The 20,994-nt window shown below is 40.4% G+C and overlaps 1 protein-coding gene across 1 annotated transcript in view; it reads right to left on the bottom strand.

Moving 5' to 3' along the window:
• Positions 1 to 241: 241 nt before the first annotated feature.
• lrfn1 (leucine rich repeat and fibronectin type III domain containing 1) overlaps positions 242 to 20,994 on the bottom strand; it is a 41,176-nt gene continuing 20,423 nt past the window's right edge. Inside the window, exons 2-3 of the mRNA XM_023839426.2 lie at positions 12,543 to 13,935; positions 242 to 3,768 (exon numbers count right to left, since the gene is read on the bottom strand). Of these exons, the coding sequence (XP_023695194.1) occupies positions 2,868 to 3,768; positions 12,543 to 13,927 (2,286 nt within the window). The 5' untranslated portion in view covers positions 13,928 to 13,935 and the 3' untranslated portion in view covers positions 242 to 2,867. The remainder of the gene's footprint in view (positions 3,769 to 12,542; positions 13,936 to 20,994) is intronic.

Raw genomic sequence — 20,994 nt, 5'->3', positions numbered from 1 at the left:
TATTGCCGAATAGATATTACTGTGTTATTTTGTTGTCATTTACAATTTTTACATACATTCCTTAAGTTGTTGATTCCAAATTCAGCTGTTTATCCTGCACAGGATTGTGGGAAAATAATTCTGAAATGATTATACACATTGTAATTCTGGTTGATATTTTATGAGGAAATTATCAGGCCCGTTACACTTCATTAGAGTAGTCCTAAGATATATTCTTGATCAAAAAATATATATATGTATATTTGTTTCATACAGTGTTTTTATTTGGAATGGAAATACTTAAATCACAATTAGTTGAAACTTAAATTATTTTTAGAAACAAAAACACATTCACTGTGTGAATATCCAGAACAAGTTAACACAGTACGTTTTGCTGGAGTACAAATAAATAATAACAAAAAAACAAACAAAAAAATAATAATAAAATTAAAAACCAACCATTAGATGATTGATTGGAAAAAAAAAAACTAACATCTCCTCTCCAGAACCCTTTGAGACATTTGTGATTTGTATGTTAAAGTTGTACACAATGGGAATCAAAGAGATCCTTATGAAATATGTTATCTGGAAATGGAAAACATGCATATTGAAAATACAAAAAGTTTTGTGCAAGAGTTTGAGGAGGCTTTAGACCCACTGCCAGATAAAGACAAGGGTTACCCTTAGCCAGTCAGCTCACAGCACATGTACAGATACAATTTTATTAATAAAACACCTGACTCAACATATAACATCATAAACACCTGATATCAAAAAGAGTTCATGACCAATGATCCCATTACCCTACCCATAACTGTTCATCAAAGTACAGAATTACAGTGAGTCTGGAACTTAGGATGTCACCCTGGAGATAATACTGGTTCATTGCAGAGCACATATTCATTTGTCTATTTCAGTTTGACCAATTTGCCCAACTACATTTTTTTCGACGGTGGGAGGAAACCCACATAACAACTGTGAGAACATGCAAACTCTAAGCCACTGTGGTACTCTTGTACAGCACTGTTTCCCAATCTGGTCCTCGGGGACCCCCAGACAGTCAGACATTTTTGCTCCCTCCCAGATCCCTGCCAGACAGTCCATGTTTTTGCTCCCTCCCAGCTCCCTGCCACAGTCCACATTTTTCCTTCCTCCCAGCTTCCTGCCAGACAGTCCACATTTTTGCTCCCTCCCAGGTCCCTGCGACAATCCACATTTTTGCTCCCTCCCAGGTCCCTGCGACAGTCCACATTTTTGCTCCCTCCCAGGTCCCTGCGACAGTCCACATTTTATTCACTCCCTCCCAGCTTCCTGCCAGACAGTCCACATTTTTGCACCCTCCCATGTCCCTGCGACAGTCCACATTTTTGCTCCCTCCCAGCTCCCTTTGGTTCCAGGTTGGGAAATACTGTTCCACAGTACCAGAGAGGAATAATTCTTTGGCGTTATAGGAATGCGCACTACAAGGGTGAGGTTATTTGTTTCCAAGCAATCTAGAATATTAGAGTTAATATATGATCTTATGAAATTGTATTATGCTTCAAGCTTCTATAACAGTTTGCCCAGTACAGGGTGATGGAGAGCCTGGAGTCTATCTCAGAATGCACAGGGCATGAGGCAGGGGACAAAGGAATGCTAGGTGAGGTGACAGTCCATCACAGGGCACACGTCTAATCACACAAACACACGCTGTGCGTAATTTAGAGGTGCCAGTTTACCTAAGTGCTTGTCGGCAGGGGATAATCTGAGTAACCAGACAAAAGCCTCACAAACATTGAGAGAACATGCAAACTGCAGACATACACTGAGGCTGGGGCCAGGAGTCAAACACCTAACGCAGGAGGTGTGACATCATATTGCTATGCACTCAGACAGTGTGGCTCCCTAATGCATATTATTATACAGCTTTTCTTTTGTTTACGCCATATATATTTCATATGTTCTATATGTTAAAATTTTCAAATGCTCCTAACAAAAAATATATACTATAAATAAATGTAGAAATGTAATTACTATATATGTTTCTCAACAGTGAATTTCGTAATTATTAGGTCCTTCATTGCCACATATCTTTTATACCTCCAGTGCATATTAGCAGTTGATTTAAAAATTTTACGTAAGGAAAAAAAAAAAAAGTAACACATAGAACAATTAACTGACACAAACTTTTAATACTCTTTATTAAGGGATAACGTGAATCTGGAACTTCGATATGCTGAATAAAGGATTGTGATGGCACAGGCTTGTAATGTAAAAACTTGTGGTTAACAATCAAATTTTTTTGTAAAACGACATGTAACATATGACTTCTATATTTATAACACAGACAGATATTTGATATATTCATATATTTTGTAATTAGCTGTTTTTATCTAGACCAGCCAGATACAATGCCTATCAATATCTTACAGTCACATCAGAAACAATACCTATCAATATCATATAGTCATATGAGCAAGGCAGGGTCCGCAGATTCACCTTCTCTATGCTGTTATGAATCTTGCATGTGTATAGACATTTGTAATATACGCTCTTATAAAGATGTTTTGTGATTCTTGTCCTTATATCTCGTGTCTTCTGTGCAAAAGCTTTAAAATAATTCCAAGAGAAATTGCTGACATTCTGAACATCCACGTCTGTGTGCTCTTAGTTCTGTCTCATAATTATTTTTTTTCCATAAAAAGTTATCTCCGTTTGCCAGACCTGGCACCAGATAGAAAGCACAAAAAAGGGAGAAAAAAAACATGTGTCAAAGTGAAACCAATTATGAACAGACTTAGCAGCATCCTCCATTAGTACATTTGTCAATAAGGCACTGCTGCAGAATGGATGGGCACAGTTTTCCCCTGGTACCCAGGATGGGGAGTGAGGAAGGCAGGCAAAGGCCTTCAAACAGTACTCTCCAGCATCCACTCTGTGCTGCTGAAAGTTACCCTGCGGTTGTTTAAGGGTGAAGAGTCTACGTTGATCTGACTGGAGGACATGTGTCTCCTTGTCCGTGCCCGGGGATAACTGTGGCTCTGAAACAAGGAATAATCCCCATCAAAGGAGAACCGGTGCCTAGTTCGTGCCAACTCGCTAGGCAGCAGGTTGGCCAGGGCACTTTTCTTGTCCTTTAGCTTGGAGACTTCCTTGTTGCCTGCACTTGGTCCAATGAGACAAAGAGACAAGGTGGAACCCGCTAGGCTGCTGTCCATGTGGTTATTCTCAGCAAGACCTGAGCGTTGGGCGTCTAAGCTCATTCGCCGGTTGGCCCTGTCAGGGTCTGCTGGTCCTGGTAGTGGTAACTCCACCTCTAAAATGGCAGTGGTGGCCAGTGGGACCTCCTGATTATCAGCATCTACCTTTAACACCAGCGCTTTGCACTCTTTAACCACCTTTGCCACTTGTCCGGCATGGTAGTCATCTTCAGCATATTGTTTGGAGGTGGAACGCTGCATGTCACCCCGATTCCCATTGGTTTGCGACTGCATACTGCTGACCTTGGATTTGCTGTCATTCGGGTTGCTGTACGCCTTATAGCGGATCATGAGGATAATGATGAAGACCAACACAGAAGCAACTATGATACCTCCGATTATAATGATCATGGTGCCACCCAAAAACTGGCTATGGATGAATTTGCACTGGCTGTTCTCACTGGCTGTGCTAAACTGAACACAGCCCACTACCTGTGTTGCCGTAAGGGAGGTGATGCCATCGTCGTAGACAGCCAGCACACACAGATCATACTCCCGGCCGGCTGCAAGGTCATTCACCAGGAAAGTCTTGCTTGTTGAGGGGATCATTCTGTAGTGAAAAAATTGTAACAGTGGACGATTAAAAGAGAAGGTTCAATACTTCATTTCATTCGGTCAGTATTCAGTACAAATTCTGTTGCGTTTCTAATGTTTTTGTCTATCTTTTATTTAAAATCAAGTGCAAGAACAAAAAAAGAAATAATGCACATCCAGCCATTAGTATCTAATCTGCCTCTTTGCAGCTGGTAAGTGATGGTAAGTGAAGATTAGTGAAATTCTTACTTTTGTGCAAAGCAAGTAATTGGTGCCTGAGGAAATGTCCTACTCAATTATTTACAAATTCAGATGTATATTTCAAAATATTTGCAAATTCATACTCCTCAAACAGAAAAGTAGGGTTTTATTTGAACAAAACTAAATCAATGAGCAAGTACGGATTTTACAGTTTAGTATTTATCCTCTTTATGGAACAAAATATAAGTGCAATATCAAAATGAATGGCATCACATTCAAAAGAACAGGGAAAAGGACACAGCAAAATAGGGCACACTAAGGGTAAGGTTCTGGAGCTAATGGAGGACAGAAATAATAATAATAATAATAATAATAATAATAATAAGCACCTACTGAATACCTTCATAGGCACAACAAAATAGTAAGCTATCTACATTGAGCGATCTACAAGATGCTCGACCACGGCCCACAAGCAGTCACAAACATCAATGCCTCAATCACAGTTATGTGGGACATGGCCATTAACACCGATGGAACCATATTAGCGAACCGGCCTGACATAATGGTTGATGACAAGAAGGCGAAAACGTGCCTCCTAATCGATGTTGCAATCCCAAATGACACTAATCTTCTAACAAAAGAAACAGAGAAGATTAGCAAATACAGAGTTCTGGCAATAGAAATAAATTGAATGTGGGCCACAAACAACAAAAATAGTGCCAACTGTCATTAGAACACTGGGAACCCCACGGAAGGGAATCAATGACCGGCAGCTTCTCCCCAGGAAGCCCTGTGCTAAAGAGCTACAAAAGATTCTGCTTTTAGGAACTGCGCACATTCTGAGAAGATTTTTAATGTAAAGTGATACTTAGATCTCTGGGTGAGACCCGGTTACTTTGTACAGACCGGCTTAAGGGCCGTGAAATCAAAGTACAGTGGTGATTATGATGGGAAGCCAGTCCATGGTACATTTTGGCCATTTCAAAAGGTACACTGGTTAGTAGCGGGCAGAACCTCCAAAATTCCTTTAAGGGTAGACAAATTGAGCATTCAGATAAGCCTTCCTGCACACCAGTACTGAGGTCTTTTTAATTTGTGACCTTCCCGTTAATTATATCATGTCTGGCCATTCTCCACTGACCACTCCCATAAACAAGGTGTTTCTGCCCACAGACCTGGCACCGAATGGATGTTGTTGTTTATTGCATGATTTTCTGTAAACTCTAGATACTGGTGTGTGTGGAAAAAATCCAGGAAGGTAGCCGCTTCGGAGATGTGAGAGCCAACACATCCGCCAGCAGCAATCACACCGTGTTCTAGAAATTACCAAAGGAAAGCTCTTACCCCGTTTAAGAAAAATGTTCCCAACTGGCATTTGTACCCAACCAGGGGTATAGATGCCAGTTTCCTCAATGTGAGAGGAAACAGGGAAAACATGCACAGAGCAGACATGCAGAGACTCAAGCCCCCAAACCTGGAGGTGTGAGGAAATGGCTAAACACTCAGTCACCATTAGTACATTACCATTAACACAGTATCATTAACACAATACCATTAGTACAGTACCATTAATACAGTATCATTAACACAATACCATTAGTACAGTACTATTAATACTGTACCATTAACACAATACCATTAGTACAGTACCATTAATACTGTACCATTAACACAATACCATTAGTACAGTACCATTAATAATGTACCATTAACACAATACCATTGACACAGTACCATCAATACATTACCATTAAAACAAATCCTGAATACAATACACCTTGCTTGCACTTGGTTTCAGTCTCCTAGGGTTTGGTATGTCAGGAACATATACAGATTGTTTGCTTATAGTTACATATTAAAACCATATTTCTATCAATTTTTCAATCTTCTTATTACACATTTTGCCCCAGTGAGATTTTGGATAACAATTAAAAATGACTTGGTTATTTTTATTATTGTAAATTAGATGTAACATTTCATCAGGTTAAGAGTCACATCAAAATAAACCAGAAAGAAGCTAAACCTACTGTAAAAATGGCTTTGTTGAGGAAAACAACTAAGAAGTATGTTATGGAAGACACTGATGGCTATGCGTAACTTCATGAAGAAGATACTCGTGTCTAGTGAAAGCATTAATGAGCCAAAAAATTATAAATATTTGAGGGTGATAAATTTTGTTTCTTGATATTTAATCTTGTTTGTATGATTATCTGCAATGTAGGGTCAAATTGGGAATTACAGAAAAGTTACTTTAATTTCAAATAGAAAGGGAAACAACATGCTTCTCCCCCCTATTCTCCAATCTATCAAAAAATGAATACCTATACATGTTTATCTAAAAAGATTCAATTATTGATCCTATCCATTAGAAGAATGCCAAGTATACTCTGCAAAGTATGCTTGGCATTTGTCTAATAGCAGCAATAGTATTGGAGTTATGTGCGGAAAATCAACACTTAAATGAGAAAATATTTTATGGGCTTATTTTCTATCAAAAGTTTGGGTTAGAGTTAGATACACCTGAAAATTAAAAACGGTCAATATCAGAAAATTTTAAGCACTTATATGGGCCTGGGCCTGACTTTTGGTTTCAGAGCAGCCTGAATTGTTCAAAGCGCAGCTTCAAAAAGGTGCCGGAAAATCCTTTAGTGATTCAGGTCCATGCTGACATGATTGCATTATGCAATGGCTGCAGATTTGTCGGCTGCACAATGATGTGGCAAATTTCCCATCCCACCGCATCCCAAAGGTGCTCCACTGGATTCAGATCTGGTGACTGGCTGGCCAGTCAAAGACATCAAATCCAGTGTCATGTTCATGGCCTCAGTTTGAAGTATAATAATAACAGACACTTTTTTTATTGATCCCTGTGGGAAAATTCTCATTTCGCCTCCCCCCACTTGCTCTCTGTAAGTGAGGGCAAGCTGGCCACGGAAGGCAGCCACCTGTGGTGTCACTCAGGGAGCTGGGGGGGGTTAAGGGTCTTGCTCAAGTAGCTACAGATGTAGGGAGGCCGGACTCAATCAGGCGACCTTTCGATCACAGGCACAGAGGCTTAGACCACTGAAGCACAAGCAGCCCCGATATATGTGTTGAAGAAGCCATTAGAAAATGGGTAAAGTTTGTCAATAAAGCGATTCACATGGTCAGCAACAATACCTACATAGGCTGTGGCATTTAAGTGATGCTCATTAGTATTGGGGGCCCAAAGTGTGCCAACACAACATTCCCCACATAATTACACCACCATCAGTTTCAACTGTGCATGGATTCATGGTGTTTACAGTGAATTCTGACTCTGCATGTTGTAACACACCAGACGACATTTTTCCAATCTTTAAATGTCCAATATTGGTGAGCCTGTATACCACTGAGGCCTCAGTTTCCTGTTCTTAGCTGACAGGAGAGGAACCTGATGTAATCTTCTGCTGTTGTAGCCCATCTACCTCAGGTTCAATATGTGATGTTTTCTCAGAAGCTTTTCTGCTCACCACCATTGCAAAGGTTGGTTTTTAAGTTACTGCAGCCTTCCTGTCAGCTCGAATCAGTCTGACCACTCTCTTCTGATCTTCCTCATCAACAAGGCATTTCCGCCCACAGACCTCCTCTCCCTAGATGATTTTTTTGTTTTTCACACCATTCTCTGTAAACTTCAGTGACTGCTGTGCAAAATCCCAGAAAATCCTTGGAGATCAGCAGTTTCTGAAATACTTAATCTCAAAATTGTTCTATGCAGAGAGCATTTTGCTGGTACGAGCAAGTGTACAGGTGTTTCTAATAAATTGGATGCTAGTGTGTGTCTGTGTGTGTGTGTGTGTCTGTGTGTGTGTATATATACAGGGCCAGAAAAAAGCCCCACTTGGAATGAGCAGATTTTACATGAATTACAAGTGATACATACACATATTCTTTCTGTCAGTATTTTTACAACAGCACATAGTCTGTAACTCGCATAGACTTTTTAATTCATCACATTATTATCTTGAAGAACCTCCTTTTGCTCATTCTTCAAGGCAGACTGGATCTAGGTCTTTCTGTATATACAATGCTGTGTAAAAGACTTGGACAAAGAAAATGATGTTTAAAAGATCTTCATGTTGGTGACGAACCATGATGTTTGTCAAAGTGTGTTAGCTTAGCCATTGCTAAACCTCTCTTGAAGTTCCCATATATTTGTTGACTCGACCCCCAGTACACCATGTTTGGCTTCAAATATTTGGTAGATTTATAAGGAATCCTCTGGATAGCGGAAAAGATTTGATGGGAGAACACATTTCCACTGAGCTAGACGGCAGAAACTCAGTGTTTAGAATTTTACAGTGACGAACATAGTGCATCATGCTAGTTCATCATCACGGTGTGAAAGACATCACACTTCCAACACAGCAGAGCAGGAAATAAGATAATTCTCTTCTGCTCTTCAGTCACCTCAGCCAGCTGCACAGAGGATTAGGCCCTATGGTGAGGTACTCAATATAGCAAGCAACAACTCTTTTTGAATGCTTAACACGTGTGCAGGAGTGTCAAACACGGTAGACTGGAGAGAATCAGTGTGAAGTCATTTGAAGAACAGGCAAGTCAAGCCTTTCCCATATTCATAGAATATAAACTCCTCTGATAACAGGGTAGAGATCACTGTGCCAGGTGCTGCAAGATTCTCCTCCATGGTCACCAGATTCAAAGTCGATATTCTGCTTCTTTTCAGAAGAGAAACTGGGACGTGCATACAGGAACTTACAATCCCTCGACATAGTGGTTAGCCCTTGAGTAGGTAATAAAGATTTATGTTGCCCAATAGCCTTCATTAGTTGCTAGGCAACACTTTGAGGGGGCACAAATAACGTAGTTCTACATTCTTCTTTAATGTATTAATTCATCAGAAACTAAATGTTAGTTAAGTACTGATTCCATGTTCATTCATCATTAATCAATAATAATGGTTCATGTATGTCACACAGTTACTATATTTGATCATGATTTGTACTTGAGTAGTAATGGAGTTACTAAGTCACTTGTGCCCCCCGTAATGTGTTACCAGTTGCTATATATACCCTGTGCTAAGTACATCTCACATGTTTCTCATATCAAAATGAGAAAATGGGCTCCTCCTTCCCAGTTAAAGTAGGATTCACGCAAAAGAGGATTTTATTCATCATTGTCACCCACAGAAATCTTCTGCCTTAGTTTTGAAACAGTAGTATATGAGAAGTGCCTTGTGGGTGATAATCTTCCACCAAAAATAAGGATGATAACAGATAAACTCCCTTTGGTGAAGAACCTTACCTTCTGGAGAAGAGGGAAAAAGAGTATCTTTAGCATGGATCAGCTGGGTCATTTCCATAGTCCACATAATTAGCACATTAACGAATGGGCAAGCAATTGTCTTGCTTAACTAATTCATCTAATTAAGAAGCATCCAGTGGTGAAGTATCACGGATCATGGATTTCATGCGAAATAAATTTAAGAACGATCATGCAGAATTGGCTGCACTCCTCAAACTAAACCCATCCATGTATTTTATGTACTTGCTTGTGTCCTATGCAGAGCCCATCCCAGAAGTTACGGGCATAAGGCTGGGAATAACCCAGGATGGGGCGCCACCCCCTCACAAGGCACTCCCACCTATAGACAACTTGCCGACTCCATGAGAAGTGTGGAAAACTGTGGGGAGAATCCATAAGTAACCCCATGATGACAAGGGGAGAACATGCAAACCCCAAAGACACGGCGCTGGGGCATATACTCGAACGGTAGGTCCAGAGGCGTGAGGCACTGGTGCTAACCATGTGACCAAACCAAATCAATCTGCCAAATAAGGGGAGCTTGACAATAGTATCCAGCAGCTCAGTGTGTTTTTGAAAGGCGTTCTCCCTGTCAGGTATGACATTTATGATATCTTCCTCAAGATATTACCACACTTCAGGAAGGAGCCCAGAGCAGCGAAAGCTGCGGAAAACATATGTTGCTTTGTGGTATGGGGTGATCACGGGAACAGATTGCACATCATGAGAGAATTTATTAAACAAATCACTGCCAGACAGTTTGTCAAGAGGAAATTTAATGTTTCCAATGATGTTATCCTTAACCGAAGTGAAGGAAGACATCACTTACCTTCATAGTACTTGATAGATGCTAGTACGCCCCAACTTGCAGCCGTCATCAACAATGTAGGGGATATGAACGAATTCCCAACAGATAATAGAGGTAGTAGGAATACAGGACAACGATTCTATTGTTAACTTTCCAACCCAAACTGAGAATTTTGGGGCCAGGCTGCAATTTGTCAGAAGATGGGGATTGAAAAAGCCTACACATTACATGAGATTTTATCAATGTTAAGCAATCTTTCTGACCCACTTGAGCTTGGTGGCTCTATAAATATTCCAGATAGGTTACTAATAAAAGTAAGGTGTAACTGGGATGGTCCTCTCCTTCCCATAGCTAAGCTTGCCCCAAATCCTGCCATCATTGTACCATAGCTTGAAAGACAAGCTGCAGTTTTAGCTGTAGAGAGACGGAATTATTGACAACAAGGATATCAAACTGGATGCTCCTCTTCTACAGCAGTAGCATAGCTCCAGGTTACATTTTCACTGAGATTAGGATATTTAATGTGCATGGGAAAAGTGCAACACTGAAATACATGAGAAGGTCAGAGCCATGGAAGTATCATTGTCCGAAAAAAGGACATGTAGTAGAGCGGACTTTCTGGAAAGACTTAGATCAATTTAAGAAGAATGTAATGCATGCATAACCCCTTCACAGGAGTCACAATGTGCCAGAGATGGGAGGGCATTTCCTGTGCATGGCTCACATTTTAACCAGTGCCCCTCCATGGAGGCCTGGAAGAACTGGAAGAAGTTTCTCCAAGCAAATCCATGAAGTGATTAAACAATCTCCCCACTATAGTAGAACATCGTCACACTTCAACTCTACTCATCTGAAATGGTGAGAAGGTGGAGCATCAGAGACAGAATTCCACAAGTGTAATTTGAGCATAGCTGCTTGGTGGACCACAGGTGGAAAACAGACCCTCAGTAATGACATTGTTAATCAATGTGTCACATGCTGAGAGATAAACTTCATTAAACTGACTTACCTCTCTCCACCTCCATTCTCGTAGGTCCAGACACCATTCTGACATTTATGGTTGGATGTATTGAAACGTTACACTAGTCACATCACATTGAACTAGATAAGGCAGTAAGTACTGAGCAGTGCTGGTCATTACTCTGAGCAATGGGGCATGTTGGAGGCAGAGTGTCTGAGTCAATGATACCTCAAACTTAAAAAACCTCCAAAATGTATCCATCAGAGGACAAGCTAAAGCGATGAATTTCACCGCATGCAGCGAGCTAGAGACTTAGTCGGTCAATTTGATAGTTTAGGTAGGTAGTGCTGGAAAAGAGGGTCTCTCACCACTTTATGGAGCTTGCAAGGACAAAGAGTTGGGGGCTTCTGTCAGACAGTCAATTTACGTTGGCAAAGAAAAGAAAATCAAAATGCTTTATAGCAAACACTAGAAAGTGAGGAGTACTGTGGTCAAGGTGGGCAGAATAAATTCTGGCAAAGTCTTTTTATGTCCCTTCTCAAAAACATGCACACCTTTCTTTAGAGAATGAAAAGCACTGGCCAATGCTGCATGTTACTGGAGCAGCAATGCTGTGTAAAACTACCAAGCTGCATCTCTTTATTGGTTAGTGCATAATTCAATATATGCAATATTTTATAGTTTTTTTAAATATATATTTTATACATATATACCTTCATATACACACACACACATATATATATACATACATACATACATACACACACGCATACACACACATACACATATTTAAATTTTCTTTTTGTATATGCAAGAATGTATGAAATCCTGAACCAGTTTCAGTTTCAGGGTGCAGCTAAAAATGAAACACAAAGCATTATATTTATCATATACAGTCATTTCTGCTAAAAACCGTACATTATTCAAAATCACACAGTAAAAAATTAGGGCTTACAGAACAAAATAGGGTTATGCGCAAACCACTCAAAACCTAGCCATTATACTCATCATGCCAAAAACGCTTTATCAAATCACGCTTTTCTTAGTGTTCTAAAGCTTTTCTCTCAGTAACTGAAATTCCGCCGCGAGACTGGCAACCTGGCTCACTTGTATTTACAGCAATCAACCACATTTTGTGAAAATCTGCACTTACAAACCAATGCATGTGGGCTAAGCTAAATGAGTGGCAAGGCAATTTCTCTACAGACTGGTGTGTTCAGGTGTGCTACTCCGTCAAAACATGGGATGAAAACATCTTTAAAACTATGTAATATTTTAATTATACAGACATCTTTCCCCAATTTACCAAAAGTGTATGAGCCAATCTGCATTTTAAAAACTAGTGTAATAGACTGTAAATGACTGTATTTTGCTTTTAGGCTTAATGTGAAATTCTTGTAGCTGCTATAAGCGTCAGTTTGATGTTGAAGCTAAATCTCACTAGTGCTGTTAGGACAGTTGAGTGAATGAATATAATGTAATTGTATATAAAAATCTAAGAAATATTTGGGTAAAAATACTTCTGTAAAAGGCTCACCTGTACACCAGAGTGTCATCCAAGGTGCTATTGTATTGGATCTGGTACATACGGATCCCCGGGATGTGGCGCTCCGATGGCCATTGAATTATAGCCGAAGAGGACGTCAGCTCAACTGCTACTACTCTCTTGTCATGGTTCTTCGTGTCATTGTTACCAGACTTAGAGGAAGTGGTGATATCAGACAATCCAGGGTCTGTTGCTTTCATCTGGCTGGAGTTATTGACGAAGAGGGGTAGTGGTATCATGTTGACCTCTACTGACGCTGTTGCGATTCCTGCAGCGTTAGATGCCACACAGTTGAAGGCCCCACTATCCTTGAGGGTGGTGATGAGGATATCCAGAGTGCCGTTCTCATACAGGATGGTCCGGGAATTATTGTGCACAAGCTTTCCGTCAGGGGAGCGCCAATGGATGGTGGGGTCCGGGTCACCCATGGCGACGCATTTCAGTGTCACCCCCTGGCCTTCCATTACGAAGGGCTTGCTGACTTGGTGCTTGGTGATCAGAGGAGGCTCACAGATGAACTCCTCCTCCTGGATGGACCAGAAGTATTTATCCATAAGGTGCTCGGGAGAGGCACACGTTTCCAGGTCGTCTTCCCTCGTGAGCCGTCGGAGCCACAGCAGTTCACAGTTGCAGTGAAGGGGGTTTCCACCGAAGCTTACGGCCAGCGAAGAGGGGTTGGAGCCCTTAGCATCTGACAGAACTTGTGCGTGCTGGAACAGGCTGTCCGGGGGCAGTTTCTGCAGGCGGTTGGAAGTCATGTCCAGGCGTACTAGCTTAGCAAGGAGGGTGAAGGTCCCAGCCTCAATGTGATCAATGAGATTGTGGTCCAGAGTTAGAGTATTGATGTTTGTCATCCTGGCAATAGCTTCCCAAGGAAGAGTCTTCAGGTTGTTGTAAGAGAGGTCCAAGTCCTCGATAGTGCCTACAAACTCATCAAAAGAAGTGGGAGCCACATAGTGAATTTGGTTGTTCCCAAGAATTAGGTGTCGGAGATTGAAAAGTCCTTTAAAATGGTCAGTCTTAATGACACTTAAGCGATTTCCATCCATATGCAAGGCACGCAGGGAACGGAGTCCTACGAACGCATGGGGGGTGATCTGGCTGATGGTGTTTCGGGACAGGGTTAGGTGGACCAAACTGGTCATGTTAAAGAAATCTTTCCTTCGAATGATTGTGATGAAATTGTCTGTCAGCCGCAGCTCCACTGTCTTTCGGTCAATGGTAGGCGGCACGAAGAGGAGCCCTTTTTTGGCACAGAGCAGGGTGAGGGTGGGAGAGATGTTCTGGCAGATGCACCGGCCAGGGCAGTTCTGCCCCTTCACCAACATTCCAAACATCAACGCACAAAACACAAGTCGTTCCATGGTATTCCACATAAAGAATCCTGAAAATGAGAAAACAAAAACGCAGTGGTTAAATAAAGATATCCGAACACAAATTTTTTAGTAGAATATGTAACACTTATCGTTACATAAATGCATTCTGATATTCAGTTCTAATGAAAAGTGTTTTATAAGTTAAATGTATTGGTATTAAATGAACACAAATTAACAAAGTTATATAAATAAAGAAAAACTTTATAGGACTCTTCATATGACCCAGTCAAGGTGACTGATGGGAAAAAGTATGTGAACCTCTATGACAATGACCATTACGGTCTCAGATAAAGAGCATTGTGACCCAGCAGCAGTAACAGGGCTTCTTTAAAGATCATTAAAACTGCTAATAATGTTACTTTACATCCAGCAAAAAAGGCTGTGGTATCACACATTACAACATATAGCCATGAATAGAGTAGTTCCTTTATTTAAATAACAGTAGGCAAAACTAATATACACTCCACCAAGAACATAGCCTGGGAATCAACACTGGGGGGGACACGGTGAACACATCTGAATATTGGGGGGGGGGGGGTGCCCTCGATATATATTTTAATTACAGCCTTGCAGTCCACAGGGTTTAAGGATTATGCATGTGGTCTTGAACTTGAGTGTTGTGAACCTGACACCTCTCAGTAATGCTCATTCAGCTTGCTATTCCTAGCTTATTAATAATAATAGGAGCAAAATAACAGAGGTGATTCACACTTTTTTTATAGTAACAGATAAATAATAAAGTCATTGATCCTTCAGATACAGTGCATTCTAATTTTGGTACTGACAATTGCATAGACTTCATAAATAACAGGTCAGACTGTGTGTACATATTTCCAGTAAGGTCTAGCTGGTCAACAAACTTTAAAAATGTAAAAGAATTTTAAAATTAAATCATAAAACAAAACCTGCTACAAGTATATTAGATGCTGTCCCAAGTAAAAAAACTTATAGGTCTCATACTTAAAATTACAAACAACTCCCAAGCTTCTGCTGTTGTCCCTGATAAATTTAAAGGGGACATAATCAGATCACGGCTTAAGAGGCCAAATTTAGAACCTCATGCTCTTGACAGCTATAGACTCAAATGCCCCCATTCTCTCAAATATCTTACAGAAAACAGTTGCCACCTAATTGCAAACATTCCTGGACACTAATAGCAAGAAAGTTTCTATCGATTGCCAAAGTGAGAGCACTGAAACAGCTTTAGGAGTTGGAAATGACGAACTACAGGCCATAGATGTAGGGAATGCAACAATACTTATGCTCCTTTGTGCTGTTTTTGCACTAAGGAGCATTCAGCCATTTAACTCTGTTAAACAGGCTGGAATGTGAGGTCAGTCTAAGCCAACCATCCTTTTCTGGGACACCTCTTCTTTACACAATCATCAGCAGCATGTTCGGATATCTAATGACAATTCTGCATCATTGGTATCACCAGTGATCGGGATTACACAATGAATTTAACTAAATTGACTCTTGCGAAACATCATATATCGCCAAAGTAAACTACTTTAAGACACAGATGGATGATTGATGATTGTCTGACTAGACAGTGATAAACAGAAATCCTATTACTAAGTCGTAATAACACTTTGAGTAACCAGGAAGTAATTCTGGGCCCTTGCATCTCACTTTTAGGCATATCATCCATTCACAACCACAGTACTTCCCAGCCACTAACTTTCAATACAGACCATCCATCCATCTTCTGTAACCACTTGTCCTATTCAAGTTCATAGGGGATCTGGAGCCTATGGGCACAAGGCAGGGAACAACCCAGGATGGGACACCAGCCCATCACAGGGCACACTCACACACCATTCACTGACACGTGTACACCTACGGGCAATTTACCAACTCCAATTGGCTTCAGCATGTGTTTGGACTGTGGGGGGGGGACTGGAGTACCTCAGAGGAAACTCCATGGTGACATGGGGAGAACATGCAGACCCCACACACAGAGCCATGGCGGAGACTCCAACTCTCGTGCCAGAGGTGTGAGGCAATGGTGCTAACCACTGCACCATCGTATCGCTCGTAAACATCAATGAATTGTACATAATTGATTGCAGCAAATGATCATACATCGTCCAAGTAAACTACTTAAAAACAGAGATTTATGAGCGATGATTGTCTGGCTGTAAGCAATGATACATCAGAAGTCTTATTACACCACTTGTACTCCCTTGCTACCAGGAAGTAATTCTCAGGCCTTGTGTCTCACTTTCAGGGACCCATTCATTCATCACTAACCACTGAGCCATTGTGCTGCCCAGACACTAATTTTCAGCACAGACCTGTCATTTAATTCTCATATTAAGTCCCCATCTAGGACAAGCTTCATACAGAGGAGGCAGTTTCTCACCATTCAAGATAAAAATGAATACATGCAATTATATATAGCAAATGAGACCTCGGTAATGCTCTGCTCACCAGGGTCACAAATCACACACCATCTTCCTACAGCAAATTAAAAATGCAGCATCAAGAATTGTAACTAGACGGAATAAATATGACCATATAACACCTATTCTAAAATAGTGCAGGACAGACATTAAAATTCTTCTGCTTACTCACACAGCACTAAAGGGTGAGACCCCTGCTTATGTAACTGAATTGATCAACATCCAACAGCGAATATACACTGAGATCACAGAATGCAGGCCTTCTTCCAAATCCTCACATAAACAAAAGGACTGTTTCTGGTAGAGCCTTTAGCCAAAGGGCTCCTAGTTTATGGAACGATCTACCAGCATATGTGAGGGATGCCCCCTTAGCCTCAGTATTTAAATCCAAACCAAAGGCCTATTTCTTTGCCCTAGTCTACCATAAATAAGGCTGCTGATGCTTCTGTATATGCTGCTGTTTTGCACTTATTGTTGCTTTTACTGGTCACGTATCAGCATCCGGACTGACCTACCATGTCTCTCTCTCTTCCGTACGGCCAGCTGGATAATGGAGAACAAGTTAATGCTACGGAAATTGCAGATCACAGGCAGCTGAGGATAAAAGACTAGCCTGAAGACGGCTTTCTGGCCAGCTGACCTTGGACAAATTATGGAGTTTGTTTGCTCCGGCTGGGGTGGTGCAGTGGTACAGTGGTACAGTGGTGCAGTGGTTAGCACTGTTGCCTCACTCCTTTGGATGACGGTTTCAGTCTCCGCCATGGCTCCATGTGTGTGGAGTTTGCATGTTCCCCCCATGACGAAAAACACACTATGATTAACTGGAATTACCAAGATGCCCATAGGTGTGTGAGTGTTATTGAATGGTGTGTGAGTGTGAGTGAATGGTGTGTGAGTGAATGGTATGTGAGTGTGAGTGAGGGTATGTGAGTGTGAGTGAATGGTGTGTGAGTGTGAGTGAATGGTGTGTGATTGAATGGTGTGTGAGTGTGAGTGAATGGTATGTGAGTGTGAGTGAATGGTGTGTGAGTGTGAGTGAATGGTATGTGAGTGTGAGTGAATGGTGTGTGAGTGAATGGTATGTGAGTGTGAGTGAATGGTGTGTGAGTGAGGGTATGTGAGTGTGAGTGAATGGTGTGTGAGTGAATGGTATGTGAGTGTGACTGAATGGTGTGTTAGTGAATGATGTGTGAGTGAATGGTGTGTGAGTGTGAGTGAATGGTGTGTGAGTGAATGGTATGTGAGTGTGAGTGAATGGTATGTGAGTGTGAGTGAATGGTGTGTGATTGAATGGTGTGTGAGTGTGAGTGAATGGTATGTGAGTGTGAGTGAATGGTGTGTGAGTGAATGGTATGTGAGTGTGAGTGAATGGTGTGTGATTGAATGGTGTGTGAGTGTGAGTGAATGGTATGTGAGTGTGAGTGAATGGTGTGTGAGTGAGGGTATGTGAGTGTGAGTGAATGGTGTGTGAGTGAATGGTATGTGAGTGTGACTGAATGGTGTGTTAGTGAATGATGTGTGAGTGAATGGTATGTGAGTGTGAGTGAATGGTATGTGAGTGTGAGTGAATGGTGTGTGAGTGAGGGTATGTGAGTGTGAGTGAATGGTGTGTGAGTGAATGGTATGTGAGTGTGACTGAATGGTGTGTTAGTGAATGATGTGTGAGTGAATGGTATGTGACTGTGCCCTGCGATGGGTTGGTGCCCCACTGGGCTGTTCCCTGCTTTGCACTTGTAGTCTTTGGACCCCCTGCAACCCTAAGTAGGACAAGGAGTTACAGAAAATGGATGGATGGTTTCCTCACTTCTGCTAAATTCTGGCTATTATTAATTTTCTCTTTACACTATTGCAACCCTAAGCTGTTGTATGTCAATAAGCTCTACCCTCTTTTGAGTCTATGTTAAGCACCTTTGGCCAGTCATATCGGGAAGGTGCTATATAAAAACAAATATAACTGAGCAGGATTTCAGATAATAAACAACAAGTTTAAATATAGCTCCTTTTAAAACTATTTTTAGGTTTGATAACCATCGATTAAGGAACTAAGTCAACTTATGAAGCCCTTCCTTCATGAATGTGCTTTCAGGTGACACAGCTTGTTACAAATAATTAAAGAATAGTGTTTTAGGATCGTCCATACTTTGTTCTAAACTTTATACTGCATATTGGAAGCCATTGTACATTTTACTGCGAGTAATTACATAAAAAACTAGAATTCCCAATGAAGGTGGTATGCAAGAAAAAGTACCAACTTACCACATGACAGTAATGTGGTTCGGCTGCTGGCTACAACACGACTCTGTGATCCTGGATTCCTTCAGGTTTGTATTGTACAGAGAACTGCCAAGTTCGCTCCAACAAGAACAGACTCAAAAAATGACCCTGGCAAGCCTAACAGGCTGACCACAGCTCCCACAGAGGAGCCGGGGCCCCAGAAGGTAGCTCATACCGACTATCAGATTACAAATTCCATTCCTTCCTCTACTGCTACCTTTTCCCCAGACCCGAGTCACAAAAAGTCCACGTAGAATGCTTAGATGTGAGACACATTGTTTTACGTGACTGCAGGTGGTATTCAGGCTCCTGTTTAGTCTCATATGAGTGGTCCCAGTGTGACTGGTACAATAGTCTCTCCTAAAACAGTATTTTATATCATTATAAAGAGCGCTGACTCACTTGTCCTAAATTTTTGGTCAGCTGGCTGTTCATAATGGATATTTATAGTCCTATTGTCGTATCCCCTGGAAATCAATGTTTTACACTGGGTCTTTGATCAGGTTATTATCCTGCTCAATGGGACTCTCCCACCTGGTCTGTTAGGGGGGTGCAGTAGGTAGCTGGGGCGTCACAATGTAACCAGAACTGCCACATGATAATGGGGATTTTAACATCTGTAATTGGATTTTCTGATAGGTATCTATTATTCTTATTCTTTGTAGTGTTTTGCGTGGTTGGTATAATCATTTTATATAGTCAAGTGGCCTCTTCAGATATATTTGTCCTTTGCTTTGAGTTACATTTGATGTGTGATATTTCTGCCCAGCAAATAAAATTGTTTTATTTAATTCTCGCTTTTCTGAAATTAATATCTCTAGTAGATTCTTTGGCATTTCCTGGCCAAGATTAATACACACTAGTACTAATGCTAATCTCCTGAACAAAAAATAGCTATAAACCAAAACTGGAGGTCCTCTTTACAGCTCCATGACTTTTTTTTGCATTGAGAATGCAGAAGAACATACTTTTAATTAGAAGATGCAGGTTGTCACTTTATGTTATTATTATTTGCTCAGATGGTAGCAGGAAAAAAAATTCTGAAAAGTCAAATAGACTTTCACCGGCAAAAATTATGATTTTAAATATAAGCTTCAGAAAGTTACTGATTGAAATAACTTTTCCAAGTTCTTCAAGTTTCTGAACTGTCGTTTTTCTTAGATTTAAAGTACTGTACTTTCTTATACTGTATGTTCCAAGAATGCAGTATATACTTTTTATTAATGATAATGATTCCAGGTTATTATTTTAAAAATATCAAAGTATAGTACAGGAGGTGTCAACCATATCTCTAAGTCTGTGAAGAATATCTAGGACCTCATACCCAAAAGGTTTGTGATTAGTTGTTCTTGTGTCATAAAAGTCATCTATGCAAGATTTTTTAACTTTATACATACAGTGCTGTGCAAAAGTCAGTACGACGTGATACTAAATGCCCAGAAGACATTTATATTCTAAAATAATCTAAGCAATTGAAAACTCACTCATAGACTTGATATTGATGTGAGGGACAAAGGTGCCCAGGTACAGCCGGGCACTTTAATGCAGCGTCACCTATGAGCAGAACAGTATCTGTGCATAAAGAAAAGAATTTCCTTAATGCCTATTACACAGGTCAAGTCATCTATGGCGTAGCTCATTCAGCAACAATCCTTCATAAAAGTGATTTTAATTACTCAAAATATTATTATTATTTTAATTCATCAAGTAAATTGCTATAGAATTCAGAAGCCATGCATCCTTTATAAAACCTAAACCTGAATCACACACACACCCCGTCTTATTACACACAGTAGTGAAGTAAAAAAAAAAAAAACACTGCTTCCCTTTATATATAAAGGGTGACTTGGTGGTTCAGCAAACTTTCAAATAAATTAACTATATGATAAAGTGCCATGTGTAAACTGAGTTATCATAAATCATTGGCCTTGGGGTCCTGACATCCCCTTTTAAAAATATTTTAAGAGGTATGTAAGAATCTATGGACACATTCTTAACACATTATAATGCATTCCTTAATTCTTATGATGACCATTATTATGCATTATGAAGGTACAGTGGAAAACCGCTTATAGTGATCACTATAAGCGGATGGTCATTACAACCGATTATTTTCTTCTTTATGTCTCAGGCAGAATGCCGTCTAACTGATGTGTATATTTATTACATGAATATAAGGTAATAGAATGAACAGTGTTGCTATTTACTGAATTTTTTTGACGATTTCAAAATACAGTGCAGCTGTTTCAAACACTTCAAATTACAGTACTGTACAAATTAAATGACTGAACTGTGTATAATTCAAATACACTATAATACAGTAGAGTAATACATATACATTATAATACATAATATTCAATTAAATTCTATTCTATTTATACAGCACAT

This window comes from Paramormyrops kingsleyae, chromosome 17 (genome assembly GCF_048594095.1).
Source record: "Paramormyrops kingsleyae isolate MSU_618 chromosome 17, PKINGS_0.4, whole genome shotgun sequence".
Lineage (NCBI taxonomy): Eukaryota > Metazoa > Chordata > Actinopteri > Osteoglossiformes > Mormyridae > Paramormyrops > Paramormyrops kingsleyae.
The sequence above is the reverse complement of the archived record's forward strand: the minus strand, read 5'-3'. Positions and strand labels throughout refer to the sequence as shown.